Source organism: Nelumbo lutea, chromosome 3 (assembly GCF_056320005.1).
Source record: "Nelumbo lutea isolate HS-2025 chromosome 3, American lotus-T2T, whole genome shotgun sequence".
Lineage (NCBI taxonomy): Eukaryota > Viridiplantae > Streptophyta > Magnoliopsida > Proteales > Nelumbonaceae > Nelumbo > Nelumbo lutea.
The window spans coordinates 30,211,979-30,236,677 of record NC_142686.1 but is presented as its reverse complement, the minus strand read 5'-3'; the positions used below and the strand labels follow the sequence as shown (position 1 = coordinate 30,236,677).

The window sequence follows — 24,699 nt, the reverse complement described above, 5'->3', positions numbered from 1 at the left end:
CTGACCCTTGTAACAGGTCGGTATACACTTCGTCGAACTGACCCACCTTGTAACAGCTCGGGATACACTTCGCCGAACTGACCCACCTTGTAACAGTTCGGGATACACCTCACCGAAACTGACCTGCCCTATAGATACCTCCAAGCTCAAGACCGCCTCGCTCAGCACTTCGCATCACCTTCTGGGCACCAAAGCCAAACAAGTCGTACCATGCCTGACACTAGGGAAGTCCGTGCCCGAGGGCGCCACGCCTGACTGACTTAGGATCTGACGTTTGGCAGCAGCACTCTAAACGGCCACCTGCCACCACCACTGACGCCGCCATCTCCAGTTAGACGGTTAGGCAGTGACGGTTCTGTCTCAGCAGAAAAGACGACGGCCGAATTGACAAGCACAAGGGTAATCATACCCGATTTGACAAGGGCCTCGGGACGAGTACACGAAGTGACTATAAGAGCCCCCTGCCCCCCGACAACGGAGGTATGCAAACTTTGCGCTATCTGGTACTACCTTGCTTTTGAAGGATTCTAACTTGAGCTTCGGAGCCTCTACACCGGGTTCCCCCCGAAGCTTTCCCATCTCCTCCGTTTCAGGTTCCCTGCTACCCCGTTCGGAAGCAAGGCAACGGACAGCTAAGACCAGCCGGATCGCGCTCCATCAGAACTTAAGCAGAGTTCGTTCGTTCTCCAATGGGACCGAAGGCAGAGTCTAGCCCAAGTCATTTTCTTCTTCACGAGTGTCATTCCACTTCCCGAAATATTTGTTTCCTGGTTCGTTCTCCTGTTGCCCCTCTTCCTTTCATTTCTTACCCATTCTTCAGGAACCAGGATAATAAGAGAGGGAAAGGGTATTTTAGTAAACACGGATACACAATAACTAGTATAGGGGTAAAATGGGTATTTTGAAAAAAATATCATCAATTTAACATTTTTCATCTTTCATCTGGTTCATTAATGGAAGGGAGTTTTTGGTCAATTTTTTTTAAAATAGAAGGGAGGATTTTGCTAAAGTTAAACTAGAGGGGAGGTTTTTATGATTATGAGAAATCTCAGGGGAGGCTTTTGTATTTTACCCATATATTTATAATGATCTATTTATAAATATATTATATATCATTTATTATTTATAATATAATTTTAAAATATATTTATATAATATATTTTATAAATATAAAAAATAAAAAAACCAAAGAATCGAACCAGTCAAAAACCAAAACCGATGGACCGGTTAACCAGTGGTACCAGTTCGGTTTCGATTTGGAGAAATGGGAAAACTGGTACCACCGGTTCGATTTACAAAAAAAAAAGGCCAAAACATGTTATTTGTGCCATTTTTACAATGGGTATTGTAAAGAAAATTAGATAACATCTGCTAACATTTTTAGATTACGTTGACATTTTTTGAAAGGTTGACTACTACAATCACACCTTTTGAAGTTCGGATACTAACTTGACATTACTAGATGTGTAAAACGGGTTGTGCCAGGCCTGGTACGATCGTGCGGGTTGTGCTGAGCTTGGGGTTTTAGGTCTACAGCCCAGCATGTGCTGGCATGGCCCATATATATTTTATATATATTTATGTAATATTATATAAATTATAATTATATAATAATATATAGTATATAATATATTAATAAAATAAATATTTTTAATTTTATTATACTAATTTATTTAATATTGTATATATAAGCAATTTTATACATCAAAATTCATATAAAATTAAAATTTTAAATTTTTTATTAATTTTTTTAAATAAATAATTTTGGCCCATTGCACGGCCCAATCTGACCCAAGGCTTGATCCACGGCATGGCATGACACAATACGAGCCTGGGTCGTGCGACCCCCCAAGTTATTCCAGTGGGGAGCACGGCCCATAGACCGGCATGGCACAGCCCGCACTTTCCACGGGCCGCCCACGAGCCGTGCCCGTTTTACACCTCTACACATTACTCTTAAAATTCAGGTACTAAAAGTGAAATTTTCTGATAGCCCCCATATCTGGAACCTGAAAATCAATCTGCATCGATCAATGGTCGATACACGCCAATACATTTCTGTATTTGGAAACTTATGGACAAGGCAAACCAAAGGGGACGTTGGATGCATTCACATTGCTCATTGTCTACAGAGCTACTAATATCGGTACGTTTGATTTAGTGGACCATGCCGATAGAAACTGCTTTTATGCTGCTTCTGGGCTAAAGATTTAAACCATGGAAGAATCTGAGGCAATTTTATTAAAGGGACAAAATGGGATCACCGACTGGAATCTAAATCAATTATTGGGAAAAGGCCTTCAAATGATGAAGTTTATTCTGCGAAAATAGGCATTCCCACTTGAGCTATGTTGTGACTTAATCAATTACTTCGTTGTAATAAGCTAATAAAACCCAAACTGAAATAAATTACACGCCAAACGTCGAAAATAATTTGGCCCCTACCTGGTGGGAGGAATGCATGTGACAAAAATATCTTAATATATGAATTTTAGGAAAATTGTCTAAAACTCATCATGACTTTTCAGCATTTCTCTTAAACTCATCATAACTTTACAAAATATGGAGGAAACCCCATGTTAATAAGTTGATGTTAAATAGACTAATGGATGTTGGTAGATTACTATTTTACCCTTTGTTCTATTGTAAATGGAAAACCTATATATATATATATATATATATATATATATATATATATATATATATATATATATATATATAACAAAGCGTTTTAGAAATTTTTTCCTTTTTTTTTATTTTTTAATTTTTTTATTCCATGCCATTTTTTAAACAACCAACGAGATGTACTTTCCTAATAACCTAAATAATCTCGTCTCCTAAAATTTCTCGTATACCACCTCCACCACTATCGCCCACTTTCTCCAAAATTATCTCTAATTTGTATTTATCTTCTAAATTATCTCTAATTCCTATTTATCTTCTAAATTATCTCTAATTCCAATTTATCTCCAAAATTATCTCTAATTTAGTAGGGATTTTCTCTCCTAAATTATCTTTAATTCCTATTTATCCTCTCCCCTACTTTTTATCTATATCTATCTAAAAAAAGTTTGGATTAAAAATTTTAAGAATTATTTAAATATTCCACTAAAGTTATATAATAACTTTAAAATATTTATTAAAAACAAAAAAAAAATTATATTTTTATAAAATATATCATGAAATTATGTACTAACAATTTAAATTGTATTTTTTTCTAAATTATCAATTTAAATGTTTTTCAAATATATAATAATATGAAATAGATTTAAATAAAACTAAAATAACAAAAAATTAAATATTTTTTAGATTATTTAAATGTTTAAATAACTAAATATTTATCATAAGTAGATTTTAAATAGTTAAAATAACAAAATTATGTAATAAATTTAAAAAAAAATCTTCAAAGTAGAAAATTGATTATAACATAATATTCAAATTAATAATAACTTAATATATTATAAAATTAATAATTGAAGTATGTAATATATATATATATTAAAACAAGGATCTAGAAATTTTCTCCTTTTTTGAATTTTTTATTTTTTTATTCCATGTCATTTTTTAAACAACCAATGAGATGCACTTTCCCAATAACCTAAAAAAATCACTTCCCATAAAATTACTCCTAAACTACCTCCCACACTATCCCCTACTTTCTCCAAAATTATCTCTAATTCTTATTTATCTCCTAAATTATCCTTGATTCATATTTATCTCCAAAATTATCTCTAATTCTTATTTATCTTCTAAATTATCCTTGATTAATATTTATCTCCAAAATTATCTATTCTTATTTATCCTTTCTCCTACTTTTTTATCTATCTATATAGATATATTAAAACAAGGAAGTCTAGAAATTTTCTCCTCTTTTGAATTTTTTAATTCTTTAATCTATGTCACTTTTAAACTACCATTTAGAAACTCTACTTTCATGAAAAAATCTTCCTAAACTCTCTCTCTCTCTCTCTCTCTCTCTCTCTCCAATAAACTAAATAATCCAATATCCTAAAATTTCTCCTAAACAACCCCCCTATCCCTAATTTCTCCTAAGTTATCTCTAATTTAGTAGAGAGTCCCTCCTAAATTACCTCTAATAATTCTTATTTATCTTCTCCCCTACTTTTTATTTGCATCTATCTAAAGAAAGTTTGAATTAAAAAAAAATAAGATTTATTTAAATATTCTAACAAAGTTTATAATAAGTTTAAAATATTTATTTAAAATACAAAAAAATTACAGTCAATTTAATAATATTCATATTATTAATAATTATATATTTTTACAAAATTCATCACCAAATTATATACAAACAATATAAATTATGATTTTCTAGATTATTCAATCTAAATGTTATTCAAATAATAAAAATCTAACATTAAAAATGAAATATTATTTAAATATTTTAATAACTAAATATCTTAAATAACAAAGCACTAAAATTAATATTTAAAATCAATTAATAATATCTTTTAAATAGTTACTAAATAACTTTCAACTATAGTAAATAGAATAAGATTTTAAATATTTAGTTAAATAATGAAATATTTAACTTAACTAGATTTTAAATAGTTAAAAAAAAAATATATATATATATATATATGTATTAATAATACTATAATTTTATGGATTATTAAATTCAATGAGTAATTAATAGTTTAAAATTTAAATAATGATATTATTTTGATAAATAAATAATATTGTAAATAACTAATTTATTTAAACCAATTAATAATTCTAGAAATTAACTATTGAAAAAATTAATGTTTATTAATAATAATTTTTAAAACTTAAACTACATTTATATATACTAAAATTAATATTTGTTGTATTTTAATAATTACTTATTGTTTTTTGTGATAAATATATTTTCAATAATTATAAATAAATCTATTTTTTTGTTATTTAATAGAAAAATTTATTAACTATTAGAGTTTAAACTATTATTGTTTATCTTTTTAAATTTAATTTATTGTATTTTTCTTCTATAAATTTTTAATAATTATTAGATATTAAACTATAGTTCACGGGTTGGTTCAGTTCAATTGTAGGTTGTTTGGCCAACCAGATCGACCTGGTCAGGTTGGGGAGTTGGTCACTTAGGTTATATCAGTTTGGGTCAATTTTTAGTTTGATCGATTGGTTCAAAAGATTTAAACTTAAAAAGTTAAATTTAAAAGTTAAGTTTAGATTTTTAAAAAATTACAATGGCATTATTTAAAAAATATATTTTAGCCTAAGAAATATTTTAATTTTCCCACTTTCTTATATTAAAAAATATATTTAAAATATAAAATATTAATATATATCAATGGTCGGGTCATTCGATTTTAGTCAGTTTACACATGGAGAAAGCGAAACAGATCCAAACCAGTCGGGTTGGAAAATTGTTGAACCAAAGCCAATTGGAAATATTAGAAATCAGGTTTGTTAGTTTCATTAGTTTGATTAGGAATGGCAACAAGGTAGGGCGGAGACGAAGAGCCTCTCCCCATCCCCATGCCCATGAGAATCCCCATCCCCGTCCCTGCTAGCGGGGACAAAGTTATCCCCATTCCCGTCTCCATGGGGATCCACACACACCGTGATTCTTTATAATGTCAACCATTATGTTTTTGTTTTATATTTTATTTAAAAAATAAAAATAAAATAATTAAAATTTACAATTCTATTAGAAAAGATTCAAACATGCTCAACCATTTTTTAAAAATATTAACATAGAGACGTATGTGTACATATATATACATATATAAATGTATGCATATATATATACACATATATTAGCGGGGATCCTATGGGCAGGGATCGAGGCCCTCGCGGGGCAGGGAGTGCTCTCTCCGTCCCTGCCAACGGAGATGAAAATTTCCCTATCTCCACCCCATTCAGGGCTGATACCCAACGGGGATTGGGGAAATAGAAAAAATTGTCATCCCTATGTTTGACAAACAACCTTATCTAAAATTAATTATTGATATTTTTGTATTGTAAAAAATTATTAAAAGTAGCATATAAAATATAAATGATTATTAATTATTATATAAAACAATTTTATACTATTACATGTTTCTATTGTTTATTTTAGCTTAACAAATCCAATGCATCGCACGGGTCCCGCTAGTAATTAAATAAAACAAAACTTTGTTAAAAAACAATAAAAATATTTCAATCTTAAAAAATTCTACCCATTTTACTATATTTAAGTAAAAACGGGAGCTTCAAATAAAGAAAAAGAACGCTTTTGATTCAAATCAAACTCATATGTCCATATCTACTTGCATAGCACAACTTTCACTTTACCCCTTTTTATTTCAAATGCAACAAGAACTGAAATCAAGAAAAGATCTATGGTCAAGAAAAAGACACGTGACACTGTACGACCCAACATCCACTTCTATCATATGTCAGTTAGAACTAAGGTGTACTAAACAAAAATTAGACTGACATAAAAATATGTTTAATAAAACTGCCAAGTCATTCAGAGGTAATTAGGTCGTAAACATTGGACTAACGCTAACATGGACAACTTCTATCAATGAACACTAACAGATGGTTGTTTTGAAAAACAAAAAGTCATGGAGTTCCGCGGACGTTTTGAAAACTTATGGTGGGGATATTGGTGGGTTTAAGAGAAATGCCGGGGTTAAGGTATGAAAAATACTTTTTCTTTTTTTAGGTAAATGAAGAGGTGGTCGGACACATTAATCCGACCATGGAAGGAGCGAAATAAAGCCTGTCAAATGCCGCAATTATGATGACATCACATCTTTTCAGGAAATTCAGTTTTATCTTGACAATAAGGCTCATTTGAAAAATACTTGAAGAGGTGAAGTTCTACAAATAGACAACATGAATTGTTCTCTCTTTTTTATATCAGTAAACATGAATTGTTCTCATTTCACAGTTCACACATTACCCTACCAACTAGCCTCCTAGCCATTAGAAGAAAATTCATGTTGGGATTCTTGGGACTAAATGAATCCAAGTTTTAGATGCAGACAAAAAAACAGATCCAACTTGGTCTTTCTAGAGCAATTATCCACAAACTAATTCAGTATTGCTATTCTGATAGATAAAAGCAAAACGTTTAAATATGGAACATTTAATTAAAACTATTAATGAATATTTTACACAACATGCTTTTGGCCCCCGGAGACAAAAAAGAAGAAAGAAAGGGAAAAATTAAGGGACCCTTGCACCCAGTTGGATTCCCTTATTTTCTGTGAACTACCATCGTCAATAATAGTGATCAGGTACCAAATATATGTCTGTGAACAGGGGCTATGTCAAAAGACCTAACTACTTCCATCCATGGTTTTTCAATGACCAAGATGGAATTTTCAGATAAATGTGAAATAAACAAAACAGGGTCCCTGAAAGCAACAAAATCAAAATTCCTTCTAGCATTAAGTTTAAGATCTACAGCAGATTTCTCCCGTTTCCGCTTTGCGTTTACTTTACTGGGAGAATCTACTAACTTCTGTGAAAAATCCAAGCCATTGCTCAAGCCAATATCATCATCTAAATCTACTGGCATCCCAAAGTCGATCAAGCACATTGCCCTACAAGTAAAAATCAAAGTCAGCAAAAACAATATTCAGTAAAAAAACCTTGGAAACTTTAACTCTACCGAAGAGACCTACAAGAAAATAACACTTCCAGGCTTGAAATACTAATGTTGTTATAAAGTATGGTACAGAAGATAACACCATTTTTTATGGGAAACAGTACCTTTCTTTAAAAATAATAAATAAAGATTACAACTGCCACCATCCAAAGGCAGGATGGAAAACCCTTTGACACTCTGTCTCATAAACAGGCCCAAAACAACTCTTGCATATTGACTCCTTGCTTTGCTAAAGCATCAGCCATACCATTTACTGATCTTCATGCCCAATTAAACCTTACCCCAACATCTTGACCAATTAAACCTCACCCCAACACCATTATCAATGTCCAAAACCCATTGTGCATGTATAGCTTGTAAAAGTTGTCCATTTTTTTCTTAGATTTCATATCTTTTATTTTTACCCCCCTCCCCCCAATTATACGCTGTTGTCCACTTTCTGGCGACTCAAGTTGGAATTGAACCAGCAATAATGCAACCTTACAGTTGACATGAATATTTCTATCAAGTCAGCATGCTGAACTTGATAGTCCTCTCTTCACACAAACTTCCCAGGGTCAAATAAGTGTTATCAGTTCTTTTGACAGCAAAAACCTTCTCTATCCAGTTATGCAATGATACATATGTCGGGGCAAAACCAGAAAATCAACTATGTGACTACAAACACAAAATATCTTGCATTCCCTATTGATTTTGAAGGCACAATTAGCGATTCTAGCTTAGTTGTTTCCTTAGGCTGCATTTGGCATTCCTTATTTTAAGGACGTATTTCCTTTTGCAGTTAAAATGCCCCTATGAACACGGAGCTTTTAACGGTAAAAAGGAGACAAGTCCTTAAAATAAGGAATGCCAAAATGCAGCCTAGTCTATCAACTTCATAATAATAGAGAGTTGATCCCAAAAAAAAAAAAAAAAAAAACTTAATTGTATTATTACAGATGCCAAAGCAAAACTAAGGCAAGATTCACAACAAAATGAAGGTGACAGCTATGGGTGAGATGATTCATGGTTCCCATGACATTATTTTTTAATTTCCAGTTTGGTCAAGCAAGAAATCTGCATCTCCACTGAAGAGTGCCTCGTCAGGCAGGTCACAAGTCCGATAAGTGATTGTAAGTAGAGATTGAAGTCCCCGTTCCTACAAGCTTATCTTAGCCAGCTAGGCCACATTTGGTTCAGATTTTTGTTTTTGTTCTGCTATTTCCATCCCCATTCCTACAGGCTTATCTCAGTCAGCTAGGCCATATTTGGTTCGGATTCTCATTCTGCCATTTCCTTCCTAAAAGTTCTATTTCTAGATGAAAAAGTTGTCAGAAATGGTAGGAACAAAACAGGAAATAGTATTTTGTTCATTTTCTCATGAAATGAAAGTTCTCTTTCAAAAAGACAAAAGAATGAGTAATCTGTTTCGTTTGAGAAAAACATATGATACTAATAATATATAATCTTATATTATATAATGTGTTTTTAGTATAACATTTATATATTTTCTATAATATATTATACTAGAATAAGAAAATATTACATATGGCAAATGCTATGGTGCAGTTTCTCCACTGTAGTCACACACTCTTAATATATACCCATGCCATAGAAACATTATGTATTTATTGAAAGGCAAAACCTAGGCAACAAGATTCCCATGGAAGTTTGCCTCCCCTAAGTGCCCAGCTTTTGTTGTACAAGGAACTATATAATATTTTTTATTTTCTAAGATTATATGAATAAAATAAGACATTAGACTAAATTATTTATTTTATGGGTTTATGTACTAGTTTTTTTATTATGTTCTTATTTGTTAGTGTTCAATCAACACTCATTGGTGTTTGCTGTCTTGAACCCTTGAAAACTTCAAAACGTGAACTAAGCAAATAAAAAAATTTTGAAATTTTGTCCAATCAACACATTCTTCTTCATTACCCTAGAATTTAGGTGTTTATTTAAAAATAAATAAAAAGAAATCTGCTTGTCAATGCCTAGGCACCCCACTGTTGCCTAGCCTCAGCTTGGACATTCATTATTATCATCCAAGCTTTATCTAAAACTATAACAGGTCTGTTACATGAATCCTGTTTCACCATTCCATTCTGTTTAATGCCACATTCATTGTTAAATTGTGGGCACTTGAACATTTTATTACTGTTTCAACCCATGTCCTTTTAATATATAGCATAATTATATCACCTCGTTATTTTAAGGAACCTAGGAGTAGCTCCAATAAGTGATAAAACGAACGAAGTAAACCAATATGTTTTGATCACTTCAAAACAAGACCATCTAATGTACCAATAGAAATGCTCTGTTAAAAGTTTAAGGGGCTAAAAGAATTAGGATCAGATTAAAAAACAATGGGTTAGAGTAATAAGAAATGATTAGAAGGGTCCATAATTTAATAATGGATTTTTTTGAGAATAATGGATATGACACAGAACAGAGTGGAATGGTGAAATAGGATTCATTTAATCGATCCATATGGTTGGGGATATCGTTTTTGAAAAGCTATGAGGTGAAGCATTGAGGCACAAGCCAGTCAAGCCTCAAGGTAAATCAGAAGCAGAAACACCTAGCCTCAAACACCTTAATGCTGTAATAAGAGGGCTATTGCCTCAAGTTTGATGAGCTGTAGCCTCACTGCCTTGTGCCTCAAATTGGTGAGACATACACCTCATCAAAAATTAAAAAAAAAAAGAAAAAGAAAAAAAAAGTTAAACGGTATTAGTTATAGTACTCCAAAATTTCAAAGCATGATTTTAAGCAGTGTGCATCAAATTGGTATTAAAACAACTGTGGACTCCCCCACTAACAGAGATTGGCTTCCTCATGTTCTCTCTCTAAGGTTTCTTTTACAGATTGATGATGATGACCAATGTGTAACGTGTGGGACAGCAGGGGAATCTGCCAATTCCTGCTTGTCTGTTGCAAAGTGCCCAGTGCAATTCGGGAGGTGTTCAAAGGTTTCATTGGGGTGAGTGGTTGTCTTCAGCCACTCTGGAACCTCTGTTGCAGAGATAGAATAAGATTAATCCAAGAAAGGGAAAGTGGTCTGGAACAAATGAACAGAGACTCCTTTGTATCAAAATGGAGGAAATAGGTGTCAACTAGCAGTAGAAACTGAACACCATCCCACTGGAGACTTAAAATCAGGAAGTCTATGGAACAATTGGATAGCAAACACACCAATGTTCAGGCATCAATAACCAAGTACTTGATGAAAAACTTACGAGTTTTTGAAAACAAGCATTATGATTTAGACTCTGTAAAAAGCAAGTTAAATGTTCTTTGTTAAGCATTAAAACTCCTTCTCCAGAGGGTTCAGCCTAGTAATTTTTTTAGGCTGGATCCTTGTTTTCTTAATTTTGTTCTTTTGCTTTCATTTTGTATATTCCCATTGTACAGCATCTCTGTGTACATGGACTAGTTGTAATTTCTGCTTTAGTTAATCAAAGATATTACCTTATCTGTTTCAAGAGAGAGAGAGAGAGAACGAGATGAGCAGCGTAATAATTTGTTTGAATTTTGAAGTGTTCATGCAAATTGAGAAAATTTTCAACATGTTGAAACAGTGAATCCTGAAAATGTGATTCTTAATTTTAGTGCCGCAGATTTCTTCATACCTACACTTCTTACTTGCATCAAGCTTATTGTTCATGAACTGGATAAATTAATAATTCCTCCTTCAAAAGTCAAGGATGAGGTTTTTTTTTTGAACTAGGGGAGAAAGATGCGAATATGGAAGCAAAGAATGAAATGGAAGACAAGAGGTATGATGGTAACTTGCAGAATGCATTGTCAACAAGAAAAGAAGCAAATTATCTGACCAGTCGAACCTTGTTTAATTTGGCCGAAATTTGATGGCATTAAAAATTAAAATACAGTTTTAGTACTAAAATACTGCAGACTTTCAGCTCAGTTTGACACGAGGAATTGCCTCGATTTAAGACTTCAAGATGACTGATATTTGGATTCTGAAAGTTGTGGTCAAAGTCCTACTCAACAGGTTGACCACACATTAGCATTTATAGTATTTTCTATAATAGCTATTTACAGCAATTGTCTACATTACTACTTATAATAAAAAAACTTGCTACTTTTAGTAATTTCTGGTTTCTTATATTTAGTAGAACTAGAGAGTTTGTGTCCTAGTTTGCAAGGGTAGTTTCTACTTTCTGCTTGGAGTTTAAATACACGGACTAAGAGTCCAAATATGAGTTGTAAGTTGCTACTTTGGGTCTATGAAAGAGTGTCAAGAAGCCTTGTAGAGAACAAACCACTCTATTCTATCTTTTTGTCCATTATTAAGGACTAAGTAAAGAATTCATTTTCCTATTTTTACATAGCTAGCAGCTATAGAGATATTATTGCTTCTTCTTTTTTATCTTCTTTATTAGCTTTTAATGCTTGTGGCTGAAGCCTATATTGTTGCATGGTAGAAAATTCTTGCTTCATGAATCTCATCAGATTGTAAGTTCAGAACTTGTTGCCTGTCAAGATATTTCCTTTATACCTTACAGAATTAACACCTGCACCTTTGATCACATATTCTGATGGACAACGAATATAAATAAAGATTATATATAATTTAACATACTAATAATGCTCCAGAAAAAATTATCAAAAAATAATAATGCTCCAGAAAAACCAAATGCAACATTTCAACCAAAATTTTGAAAAAAAAAAAAAGCAAGGGAGGCGGAGTTCACCTGGTACTGTAGATAATCACAGAAGTTGAACTCAAAGAGGGCGGAAAGGAGAGGCCAATAACCTCTCCTGGAAATTCCTGAAATCTTCTTGGTAAAACAAATGTGTGGCGCCTTGACCATTCCCCTAGCTGTTTGGCCTCTACATCAAATGCATAAACTTGATTTGAAGAGGTGGTTAGAATTAGCACGTTACTATTCCTGGGAGGAAATCCACCAGCTGTGACAGAAGCCCCATCCAATCTGGATATGAACCAGTGCTGCCTGCTTAACAGAACTTGGGCATATTAAGTCATGACAAAGCTGAAGAGAAAATGAATTGGTACATACGCAAGGAAAATGAGTAATTAAACTAAATATATCATGATTCTGATACACAAAAGCTAAAGTTACAGGACAAACATTAAATGTCAACTCATATGAAGGAGTAACCATGAATTTTACATCATATACATGAATTCCTAATTTGGAAATTTGTTACAAGTTGAAGGGGCATGAAGGGCTAGGGGCAGACCAAAAAGGATATGGTTAGAAAGAAATGAGTTAAGTGCTCATAATTTAACAATGGATGTGGCATTAAATAGAAATCACAGAACAGAATGATGAAAAAGGATTCATGAAGCCAACCCCATATTGTTGGGATAAGGCTTAGATGATGATAAACACATTTTTAATCATGGATGGCAGAATATAGATTAAGGTGGTTCTTTCCGACTTGGACACTTCATGGCCAAAACTGCCATCAATAACAAGTCCTCCAGGCTCCAATGACATTTGAGTTTTAGACAGATTTGATTCAACGTTCCCATTATATTCTTATTTGATGCTTTAAATTCATCATGTTTATCACAATAAAATAGTGATAATAACTATTGGCCTACTCCACGTTGTCAACGGTACAATTATATTCCTAGTCAATGATCCTTCTACAGATGAGGGTGCTATAAACTCGTATTCAAATTTTTATTGGTAACTGTCTATATTTTATTGATAATTAATAAAAGAATTTGAATGTATAAAGATTTCTGCCAGGCACCCCATATCCTTGGTAACCTATTACTTCACCCCTTGTTACATATATGCTGTCATGTACAACCCTAGGAATCAGTCCCTAGTAGGCACCCCCAAAAACTGTCCATTCCTGCCCACCCCATGTTAACACAACTTGAAGTCTTACTCCACTGCTAGCTGTCTCATCTCATCACATGTCTGTACTACCATGATCCTGGGTTATTTTGTGTGATCCAGTGCACAACTTCATAAATAAATGTCATTTTTATATCAGACTTTCAAGAAAAAGCACAGCTTCTCAAAGTACATGCATATGCAACCATAAATTAGAAATTTAGGTAACCAGGCTCAAATTCCATTACTTGTACCTCTAGGTACAACAGAAAAGGGATACTGTCTCCCATGGTAAATAGATACATGTACCTCAAAAAAAAATCTGTTATTGGAAAACCATGCATAATTCTTTTTTTTTCTTGATAAATAACCATGCATAATTCTTGGATGACAATCACATTTACCCAACATCCAAACTATGGCTGCCTTCTGCAAATTGGGTTGCAATTTGAAGAATTTCAATTACACCAGGCTCATGTCAGGATTTTAAAAACACAAGGGCATTTTACGCCAAAGCTGTGCACCTTATCAAAGCAAGGAGCAAAATGCTAAAAAATCAATGATTCCAAAAAATCAAAATGCACAAAATTAAAAATACTAAACATAATATTAATTAAAAATATAAACTTAAATTTTAAAATAAGTATTTTAAAAAACCTATTATTTAAAACTAAAATACATAAACATAACATGTAAAACATATTTAAAATGAAAGCTTAAAAATAAAATCAACCATAACATACAAAACATGTTCAAGCATGTAAAACTCTCACTATTTTTTTTTCCAATTTCATTACTTCAAATAGCTAACGTGATGCTAAACATTATGCATTCCCAATTTCATTACATTTTTTGAGAAAAGGTAAAGTATAATCATATTAATCAACGGTCCTTTGTACAAAGAGAGACTGTACAACACAAAAGCAAAAGGACCTCAAAAAAAGGCCGCCTTCAAATTTTCATTACTTCAAAAGACTTTATAATTTTTTATCAATAAAAAAGACTTTATAATTTTAATTGTCTTTTAACAATATATTTTATTAGGATGAATGAATTAACATTAGCAAATAAGGTTTTTACAGATCTTCAGTTAGAGCTAATATGGAATTGCTTGGGCTTGCCTCGAGGGGCAAGTGCCTGGGCTGAAGCACAAGGTGACCTATGCAAGGCACATACCCTAAAATGAGCCTTGCCTATACGCCTAGGCACACCTTTAAATCACTGGCTCACGTTAGGTTTCAGGCTCATTGAAAATTTAATTAATTTCCGACCAAACCTGGTCTAAATTGCACCATAATCCTAACTTCATGGGAAGATAACTTGTGATATGAGTAACCAGCATACATTTATGAGGCTTCATGCAGTAAGAGAAGTGAAGATATTCTGTTCCCAGTGATGCCAAAAATGAGGTTACAAGGAAGAACCTTGTCTTTGTTGGATTACTATCAACATATAAACAACAGAACAAGGGAGAAATTCATTAAAATCATCACTTTCTCTTAGACGTCCTTTTATACATTTGTTTAGGATCATCAAAAGCAAAACCCAGACATGAGAATATGGTTAAAATACTTGAAAAGCAAAATATATCACCTTTGTATCTCTAGATTGAAGATGTATATATCTCCAAAGCAGTTAATGGCAGCGAGCCATTGCCCATCTGAACTGGTAAACATTCTTGTTATGGGAGGCTCACTAGGTGGCAAATCCTCACCATCTTCCTTGCGGCAAGGTGTAAACGTGTGCAAAAGTTCAGTGGTTACCACATCCACAACCTGTGTCACAAGTAAAATATGAAGCCAACAAACTACTTATCCACAATAAGTCACACAAATAGCACTGTCACATAAGTCTTCAATAGAGACCAATATATGATTTGGGCAATCTATGACTTCCTATTATGAATTGAACAGTAGTAACCATAAACAAAGGTCATCAAGTCGTATAGGTATATGTATGAGTACATATATACATACATATAAATATAAATAAATATGGCAGTGGGGCATATCATTCTGTTAAATTTCCTTGTGTAAGTATCAGTTCAGTGTAATTATCCAACCTATAGCATTCTTTTGAACTATTGCTATAGAGAAATTCTATCAGTTAGATGGTAGCCATATACTAATTAGACCAACCTTTGACCAAAAAGCCTCACAGGCAAAACCTACCAAGGGAAAGGTTCCTAATCACAGAACTACTGCTAGTTCCCAAGTAATAGAAATTGCAATACCCAACCGTAATCATAGATATACCCCAAAAAATAAGCGTTCTATACTTCTATGACAATTAGGTATCACTTAAAATAAATTAGATTCAAGCATGACCAAAGAAATGCAAAACAGAAGAGAAGGAAAACAGGAAGTAACAACCAAGACAGACGGACTCTTACATATATCTTTCTATCATGGCCAGCTATCATCAAACGAGAAGAATCAGAACTAAAAAGCATGCAATGAGCAAATGGGAGTTGTCGAGGTAGTTGCTTTTTATTGACTGCCCATGCACTTTTTCCACTTTCACACCTTTTCAGTTCAAATAGACTAGGTTTTGCATGGTCAGAATAAGCAAATAACACCCCCGTATTTGAGATGGTGCTGCAAATAATCTTCCGAGATGCCTTACTTTTAACTCGAGCCAGCAAGTCAGTGGTTGCAAGCCCTCGAGAACCCTTGCTAGGATTTGCACCACTCTTTACATGAACATACAAAATATCCAACCAGCTTGAGCACTGGATTAGAATCAAAGGAGATCCACTGAGTAGAGTATTAAGCACTAACTGAATCGACACTCTCTGAGGTGCGGGGCAGATATCATGTGGAGAGAACTTGGTGAACTCCTTGGCAGAGTAAGCAAAGAGCTTTGTGTCATCACCAGCTGAGATAAGCATGGGTACTCCCAGATGGGCCCATTTTCGGTAACTGAAATCAGTGGGCTTATCTCGACCACGAATCCTTCTTACCTTTTCACCGGGCAGTGGATCTACGAAGATGAGAAAGCAATTAGAAAGACTTCAAAAGACTACTTAAAAAAAAGGACTCTTACAACAATCAGTTCATTCCAAAACACTCAAAACAATTGCTGGCGGACAAACCTTCTTTGCTAATAGGTACCGCCACAGTCAAGGCCCTCACATCATGGGTATGAGCTCTTAGATAACTAACATAGACCCATTTCTTTGTTACTTCAGTAGAGGACTTCTCATTACCAGATCCAACTGAGTCAGCAGAGAGCTTATATAGAATTACCTATAACAGATAATGCCCAAATAGAAATTACTTTTACAGCACTAACCTGAGAAATGTAATAGTTAAGAAATATTCATATTGCAAGTAAATATCAGCAAAACATTTGAAGCATTGATCCGTTGATTCATAGAATATGATCATGGTATACAGCATACAAGCCCCACTTATTTCAGATTTGAGCATCCTAGAAAGTGCACCAGCTTTTTCACCAGATAGTGAACAACTGGATAACTTTAACCATAACTACAACAGAACCAAGGTTATTGTAAAGCAACAGGTAACTCAATACAAAGAACCATCAGCTCAGCCAGACAAACCAGTAGAAGCAACCAGATTTATTTTCATCTAATTACACAAAAAAACTGATACTGTATTCAACCTTTCAAGACTCTTTCACTTGGTCAACTCATTAAATCTACAATGATCCTATTATAAACCAATGTCCAAAATTGAATTTTTGTAGAAGCTTTCTGATCTATATAACAAATTATAACTTTCTAGTGATGGATAATATACTGAGAAACATGGGTCAATTTCAATTTGAAGAAACATGAACAAAAGAGACCATATATGGAAGAGGAAAAGTTTCTTTTTCTTCATATACAATATCCCTACCCAACCTTTCATAATCTAGTGTGAAAATGTCTTGGATGCTAAGTTACTTTTGCTTGACAAAACAAACTAGCTTGGCAAACCCAAACAAACCTACTAGTTAGTTATTTTGCCATAATGTGCAATGTTTCACTTAAAGATGCAAAAACCCTCAAAAAAGACAAAAACAGAAAAATGCGATTATATTTCCAAAAATTGCAAAACAAAAGCATAGAAATTTGACTCAATGTACAAAATGATTTTTCTAGTGATGGACAATATATAACCTGAATCATATAAATAACAGCACAAAGTCATACTTACACTGATCAATATTTTTGATAAATACTCAAAAAAAATATTTCATTAAATTGATTAATACTTGCACCGATCAATATTCACATGACCCACAATAGCAATTGCAGACACTTTGAAACTAATATTGTATACTGTTTGCAAGCAGCACAAGATGCAGAAAAATAGAAGTGTTAATGTTGTTTTGGTTTTCGCAATACTTTGTGGTACATCAAATATTTAAATAAAAAGACTTATTTTTTATAAGTAAATAAAAAGGCTTATTATATAAGATATTATTTGTATTTTGATGTTAAGAGGTGTGAAACCATTCTGCTTGGATCAAGATGGCCCAAACAAAAGACAGAACAATTAACCATATATCTAAAAATAAAAGAACTTTTTTGGATGGAAGAAATGGACTTGGAATAGAATTGCATTCCAGCCTCATTTCTGTGAAATCCAAGTGTATACTCCCACTAGTAATGTCAAATTCTGCTAAAACATGCAAATTGAGAGCTACAAGATCACATTCTTCTGATTTCCACTCTGGTGCAGAAACAGACACAAGGGATGGAATTTGGAGACTTGAGGAATTGACCCCTCATTTCCACCAGCAATTTTAGTTCTACCTTGATCCAAATACAACCTGACAATTGTCAAGGATAATTAAAAATGTATAACATCTTTTAAAGTTCAATTGATATATATAGTTGCCATGAAAAACTTTAATAACACATTCACAGGTATGAAATTCTAAGAAGTTCTTCAGTAGATACGCTAGAAATAAACATGATCCCATGGTTCCAATGCAATATATTTTTCCTATATGTTTCAAATAATAATTTAAAAGCTTTACAATTTTCAAGAATTTGCATTAAAAATACAAATGAAAATATACACCAACCCAACATATTAGGAAGTAGGAACATAGAACATATCAGCAGCCAAATATCATCATGTATGAGTCAAAAGCTACCTAACTCATTACCTGAGAAAATAATAAGAAAAGAAAAATAGATGAGAAAAAAAAAAACAAACAGTTGCCAATTTCCTTAGATTAAATAAATTAATATGTTCATGACCCAAGTTACTCTGCAACTGCACCTTTGGTTAATGAACAACAGAAATCCAGATCATAACAAAATGGTCTAAACAGAACGGCAGCTCTTTCAGTCATCCAGATGATGATAACTTTTCTGGTTGCTAGCTCAGAATTATATATAATGCAAAATAGATACCAACACTTGATGCAATTTATATCAATTCTCATGCTACTAGATATATCTTAACATGGCTAGTTCATGGCATCAAAAACACAATGTACAGATCAGCTCCCAAGGCTGAAAACACATCCCAGACAATAAAATACCAAATTACCCTCAACCCCCTCCTCAAGATTTCTCCTATTGATTATCTCAAAAAATTTAAAAAAAAAAGGATCTAGCATATGAGCATGTCATCATAAAACTGTATAATAAACCCCCACACCTAGCCAATCAGTGCAAAAATACTTTTTTTGGATCTGCATGCATGAATAAATACAATATACATGTAATATCCAAGTTCACCACCCAAGTTCACAAAGTAATAAATATCAAGCTCACTACCCAAGTTCTAGCTTCTAAGGGCATCCATCAGTGAGTCAGTGATTTACCTCTTTGTTATTTCTTATGCCCTGTATTACCCATGTAATATCCAAAGTTCCAAACTCCAATTCAGACTCTTAGTCAACAATATGATAATACTATTTGAATTCCAGCCTTTGGCCTTATTAGTTCAAACAACCAAAAATAGTCATAATATGTCTCACAGGGGGTTGATAGCATGATCAAAAACAGCCTTTTTTGGTAATTATGATCAAAAGCAGCATAATTACATCATTTGTACAATAAGAATAACAAACACGGAACCAAGCTTCTTCAGGATACAAATACATCCACAAAATTTTCTTATGTATAAACTGCCTATACCAAAAAGGGAATGAGTTGTATTGCTAAAACCTATAAGTAACCTTAGTTATAAATACCTGGCCATCAGAACCAGCAGAGAACACCCTGTTATGGCTAGGAACTGTTGCCAAAGCATTGACATCCCCCTTATGGAAAGAGTGAACCTGCAATAGAGTTCCATGTTGACTGTCCCAAAACTGGACACTACCAGTACTGTCAGCACTAACTAAGGTCCCACACCTGAAACCATCAGTTCAATAGTCAGCAACAGTTTACCTTATTTTATTCAGGCTCCTGCCTAAAAACAAAATAAGAGAAAGGAAATATTGCATTAGTCACTTGTGACAGGAATAACATTCATCCTTTTTACCTTAAGGCAAGTAATGACCAAACACAAAGCTCATGTCCACTGCCCAAGCCTCCAAGTCCAACCGTTATCCTATAAACCTCATGAGTTAATGTGGCATCCCAGCACCTAATAAACCTGTCAATGACAATATAGGCAAGCAAATTGTCAAAATATCCTTGAAAATGAGAAATAACAACTCAATGCATATATACCATATTGAAAGATGAGAAAGGTATATCCAACATTACAACTTCACAAAACCCATCATCTAATAATATCAATATGTGGAAACTGGCCCAAGGCAATAAGCAGTTAGATTATAACTTGCTTAAACAGTAAGCATCAACAAATCTAACATACCCATCACTACTCCCTGAGAATATTAGTTTTGCATCAATGCCCCAAGCAACACTTAAAACACGCCCTGTCAACAAAAAATCAGGAGAAGGCCTCAAAGTAAGTAGTCTCAAATACAATAAACATCAACCAACAACAATCAATGTGAGGGTAGAGCATGAGGTCAAGATATCTCACCACTAACCCTAGGCATTGTTCTACCATAAGTTAATTCATCTGAATCAGAAACAATGTATATCCGTACACAACCATCATCACATCCAATGGCTATGCGTGGATCTTTAGCAGATGGTTGCAAATGAAGCTCAACGGAGTCAGAATCTTCATCACTTTCACTGGTTTCATCATTGTCAACAGTTCCATCTTCATCATTTGCATATCCATTAACTGCATGTTGAGAATCATATTGTCTAGAATGTGAATCATCAGGTTCAACAGCCATCTGCCAGATCGATACTCCAATAGAATCTAGCACTGTCTGCATAAACAGGGTGGTAAGAAATATTCCAACTTTTCATTGGATAGTCAACCAGAAGGACAACTAGAAGCACAGAACTTTTAAATTGTGAAGCATCCAGAACAAACCATACATGCACCACCCAAATCAAAAGCAGGTTATTATAGGAGGGGAGATAAGGTGAGTGGGGGGTGAGGGGTTGAGGAAGATAAGTCCAGAGGGTTTCGGTTATATGTGGACATTAACCTCAATAGAATCCATTGCATACACAAAACAATAGAACAATGGTAGTGTTTGAGCCACTAGCTTCAACAAGAAAGATATAGACACAGGTACGAAATGGAGTTACCCATAAAACCTACCATGATTCACCAACAATGGACATAGCTTTTTGTACCAGCATTGCTTTATAACCATATATAGCTTGTGTAGTTTTTGTAATATTTTCAAGGGGGGTATGCCCCCAACCATGTAATGCTAAGTGTTATGTAACTTGGAATGTTCGAGAAACTATTTTTAGCCATCACTGCAACTTTTTATGGGCAATTGTGTAACTTGAAATGTTTGAGAAACTAAAGAAAACGAAAGCAAAATAACCAGAGCAAAAAATTGCAAATAGTGTAAGAACAAATAAACAGTATTGATATATACCCTCTGCTTCAAGTCGAAAAGATCCCACTCCGAAATTGATCCATCAATACTTGATGACAGCAACCGACCAGAAGGCAAACGTTTTGAATTCGAACGGCACCATACTAGGGAAGATATTCTGGAGTTAGGGTCTCCATGGATTGTCTAGGCATTAAAAGGAAGCAACTCAGAATCACCAAGCAAATAAGTCAAATGAGTACTGAAGAGGAAACGAATATGAAAATAAATACCAGCTGACAGTGCCAACCAACAGAACCGGGGGAGACGAGCCAAATCTCAAGAGAACCATCTTCGCGAGCTGCAGCGACCTGGGAGTCGTCGACACTTGTGGCGAGAGCTACGACGGGTGATGGTTTCCACTCGATGGAACTGCTGCTCCTGTAAACCTCCAGCATTTCCGCAAAGCAAGAGCGAGCCCTAGAAATATCCTCTTGGCAACCTACTCAAACTCATCACCATCACCTCCGACACGATTCGAGCACCAGTCCGGCCCTTATCGCGTTTCGTTTCTGTCTATGTGTCTATCTGTGTCGCGACCGTTTCGATTGAGTTGGAGGCCGGCAGAAGAGAAGGCTACCGCGAAAGGTGAGGGCTTTAGGGGTTTAAACGCGGCGATTGCAGGGTTTTGTGCTTTAGGGCGAGTGTTCCATCCTTTCCTCTAATTTTCTTTCCTTTTTTTTTTTTTTAGGGTGGGGCCGCAGGGGGAGTGTGTATGGAGGGGAAACTGCATGAAATCGTATTTAGGATCTAGGGCTTATAACTTACCGCGTGTCATAAATTGGATTCTCGAACCCATGGAATAGCTCTGCCCAATGGGAGAGATGGGGAACCCTACGGCCATACCATGCTCCCAAAAATTAACATGCATGCTGTTTGGTTGGTTGTTCTATTGCCCTAAACCGCGCCAAACATTTGTCTTCATTTATTTATGTAAAGCCAACTGTTGGGGAAGAGATCAAATTCAGTCCTCATACGACCGTATTACACTATCCTTGTAGTCTTTTACAATCATGCATTTAGGAATATTTTGGTGCTTGTATGTTTTTTTTACGTAGACATATTCTTGGTGCAAAGTTGCAAGTAGACCTGTTCATGGGATAGGCCAATCCAGGCCTTATATTTTTGGGCTTGGACAATATTTTAGGGTTGTGGGTTTGGGCTTTCTCAAATAAATTGGGATCGATACTATTATATATAATAGAAATATAAATTATTTACATATAATAAATATATAATATGTATTTATTTATTACATTATTATCAAATATTAATTTACTACTTCAGAAAAATATGAATTAATATATTAATTTTTTTAATTATTACCAAATTAATATAATACCGATTTATTAAATTACACCAAACATAGGACATTTTATGTGCATAATGGGCTTCAAGCTTGGGCCTAAACACTTTCTATTGATAAAGAGGCGAACCTGGCCCATGAATAGATCTAGTTGCAAGGGACTATGAGGCATGATCTTGTGATGACTTAATCTGATTTCATTGGGGAAGCTTATTTTAATGTTTCACCTAAAAGCCTATGCATTTATTTAATGTGTTCAGCTTACATGGTGTCCAATCTCCACGGTTGTTAAATAACAAGGAAAAAAAATGTTTATCAAATATTTTTATCGCCTTTTATGGTAAATCATGTGCAAATATGCTTTTTCAATAAATGATCATAGTATCAAGCATTGCCTTGGTTAAACATTTATTAGATAAGCGTTTGCCTTGGTTTGTATGAGATTGTATGAGAGTCTAACTGTTAGGGAAAGATTCATTTTAATGTTTCTCCCAACACACAAACGTTTATTTAGGGGTCATTTAGCAAGTCTTTTTTTGAAATATCTTTTGGAAGATCTGACAATCAAAAGACGATGTTAACTTTTGCATCAAGATTTTAATAGCTTGAAAACTATTTGATTAACCTTGGGTCTTTTTGGGGTTGTGGCTTTTGATGAAAATACCAAAACGCGAGTTGTCGAACTTCTACAAAGCCGAGACCCCATGCTAAAAGACACACCAAACAAGGCCTTAACGTTTAGCTTATGTTGCACCTAATGGCATCTAATGGCGCATATATGTCAAACAACAACAACAAACATTTATCAATTACTTTTTTCATTTTTTAAGAAAAAACATATACAAAATATATCTTCAATGAATAGCCACACTACCAAACATCACCACGATCAATTAAAAACCATCTCATTCTTTCATTATTTTTAGACTTTTGTCTAATAGTTTATTGACCTAAGCATCAAATAATTTGATAAAAATTTTTAACATGCTTTTGATTTTATATAAAGCCCGCTATAGTTTTTTAGGGTCTATTTGGTTTGTGGACAATATCGGAATCAGAATCCCCGATAATCAAAATTGTAATCACTTATCCTTGATGCTTGTTTGCTTCTGTTAAGAATCAGAAACAAATTCTGATTACTGTTGTTGTTTCCTTCATTTGGAGTTGGAATAAAAAATCAATTGAAATTTTACAATTTTGTGTTAGTTTAATATTATTTTACTAATATTTTATGAATATATAATTATTGTTTTGTTAGTACTTTGTTATTATTATTTTATAGTATTTGATAATTAATATCTTAGTATTTATTGTTAGTTTCTTAATATATTGTTATTTTATTATTGCTTTAATTATATTGTATCAATATTTTTATTTATACATTGTTGTTATCATTACTTAACAATTGATATCTTTGTTTGTTTTTAATTTTTTATATTTTATTATCAATGTATTATCATTCTTATTATTAATATCTTATTAATAATTTAATAATACTTTATTAATATTAGGAATTTGGGGGATTTTGTCATGAGTTTTACTTCTTTAAAGAGTGTAATGGGAATCCCATTACAGGGGGGAGCCTCGAATGGTTGTTCCCCTATATGGGGAAATCCCATTCCAACCAAATAAACAATTGGAATCGGAATGGGCAGTTTTGATTCTGATTTCAAGCACCCATTACACGGAACTAAACCAACCCTTTATTTTCTTATATATATAAAACTTTGAACTGGTATGATCACCAGTTTGCACAATTAAACCTTTGAACCATTAGACTTGGTTAGCAATTTGCATGATAGTTTTAAAATTAATTTAAAACAACAAAATATAAATTAAAAAGGAAACATCCCATCCGACAATGTTATGGACTTTCTTTTTATCTCTTAGGCCTTGTTCGTTTTTTGATAAGTTATTTATCTGGGTAAATGCAATTACCTGGGTAAGTTTTTATGGGAAACACTTACCCAGGTAAATGCATTTACCCATGTTCTTTTATTTATCAGGTAAATAATATAATGACCATTTTAGTCATAAAAATCTATTATTAA

General features: G+C 33.5%; 1 protein-coding gene across 1 annotated transcript; it reads right to left on the bottom strand.

The window, feature by feature from the left end:
• Positions 1 to 7,083: 7,083 nt before the first annotated feature.
• On the bottom strand, positions 7,084 to 22,246 carry LOC148863969 (WD repeat-containing protein PCN-like). Its single transcript, XM_088980206.1, has 11 exons — positions 21,576 to 22,246; positions 21,346 to 21,489; positions 20,415 to 20,715; positions 20,241 to 20,304; positions 19,902 to 20,015; positions 19,609 to 19,771; positions 16,541 to 16,694; positions 15,839 to 16,428; positions 15,040 to 15,221; positions 12,325 to 12,585; positions 7,084 to 7,559 (listed from the first exon to the last, which is right to left on the bottom strand). Exons 1-11 carry the CDS (start codon positions 21,738 to 21,740, stop codon positions 7,247 to 7,249), a joined length of 2,451 nt encoding a protein of 816 aa, XP_088836332.1. The 5' UTR covers positions 21,741 to 22,246; the 3' UTR covers positions 7,084 to 7,246.
• Between the last annotated feature and the right edge of the window lie 2,453 nt (positions 22,247 to 24,699).

Bases quoted from the DNA above. Each gene is read 5' to 3' on its own strand.
- LOC148863969 (XM_088980206.1), bottom strand. From the start codon at position 21,740: ATGCTGGAGGTTTACAGGAGCAGCAGTTCCATCGAGTGGAAACCATCA. The intron at 20,716-21,345 runs GTATATATCAAT...CTGTTTATGCAG, and splicing joins TTTTCGACTTGAAGCAGAGG to ACAGTGCTAGATTCTATTGG. The intron at 16,429-16,540 runs GTTTGTCCGCCA...TCATCTTCGTAG, and splicing joins GGTACCTATTAGCAAAGAAG to ATCCACTGCCCGGTGAAAAG.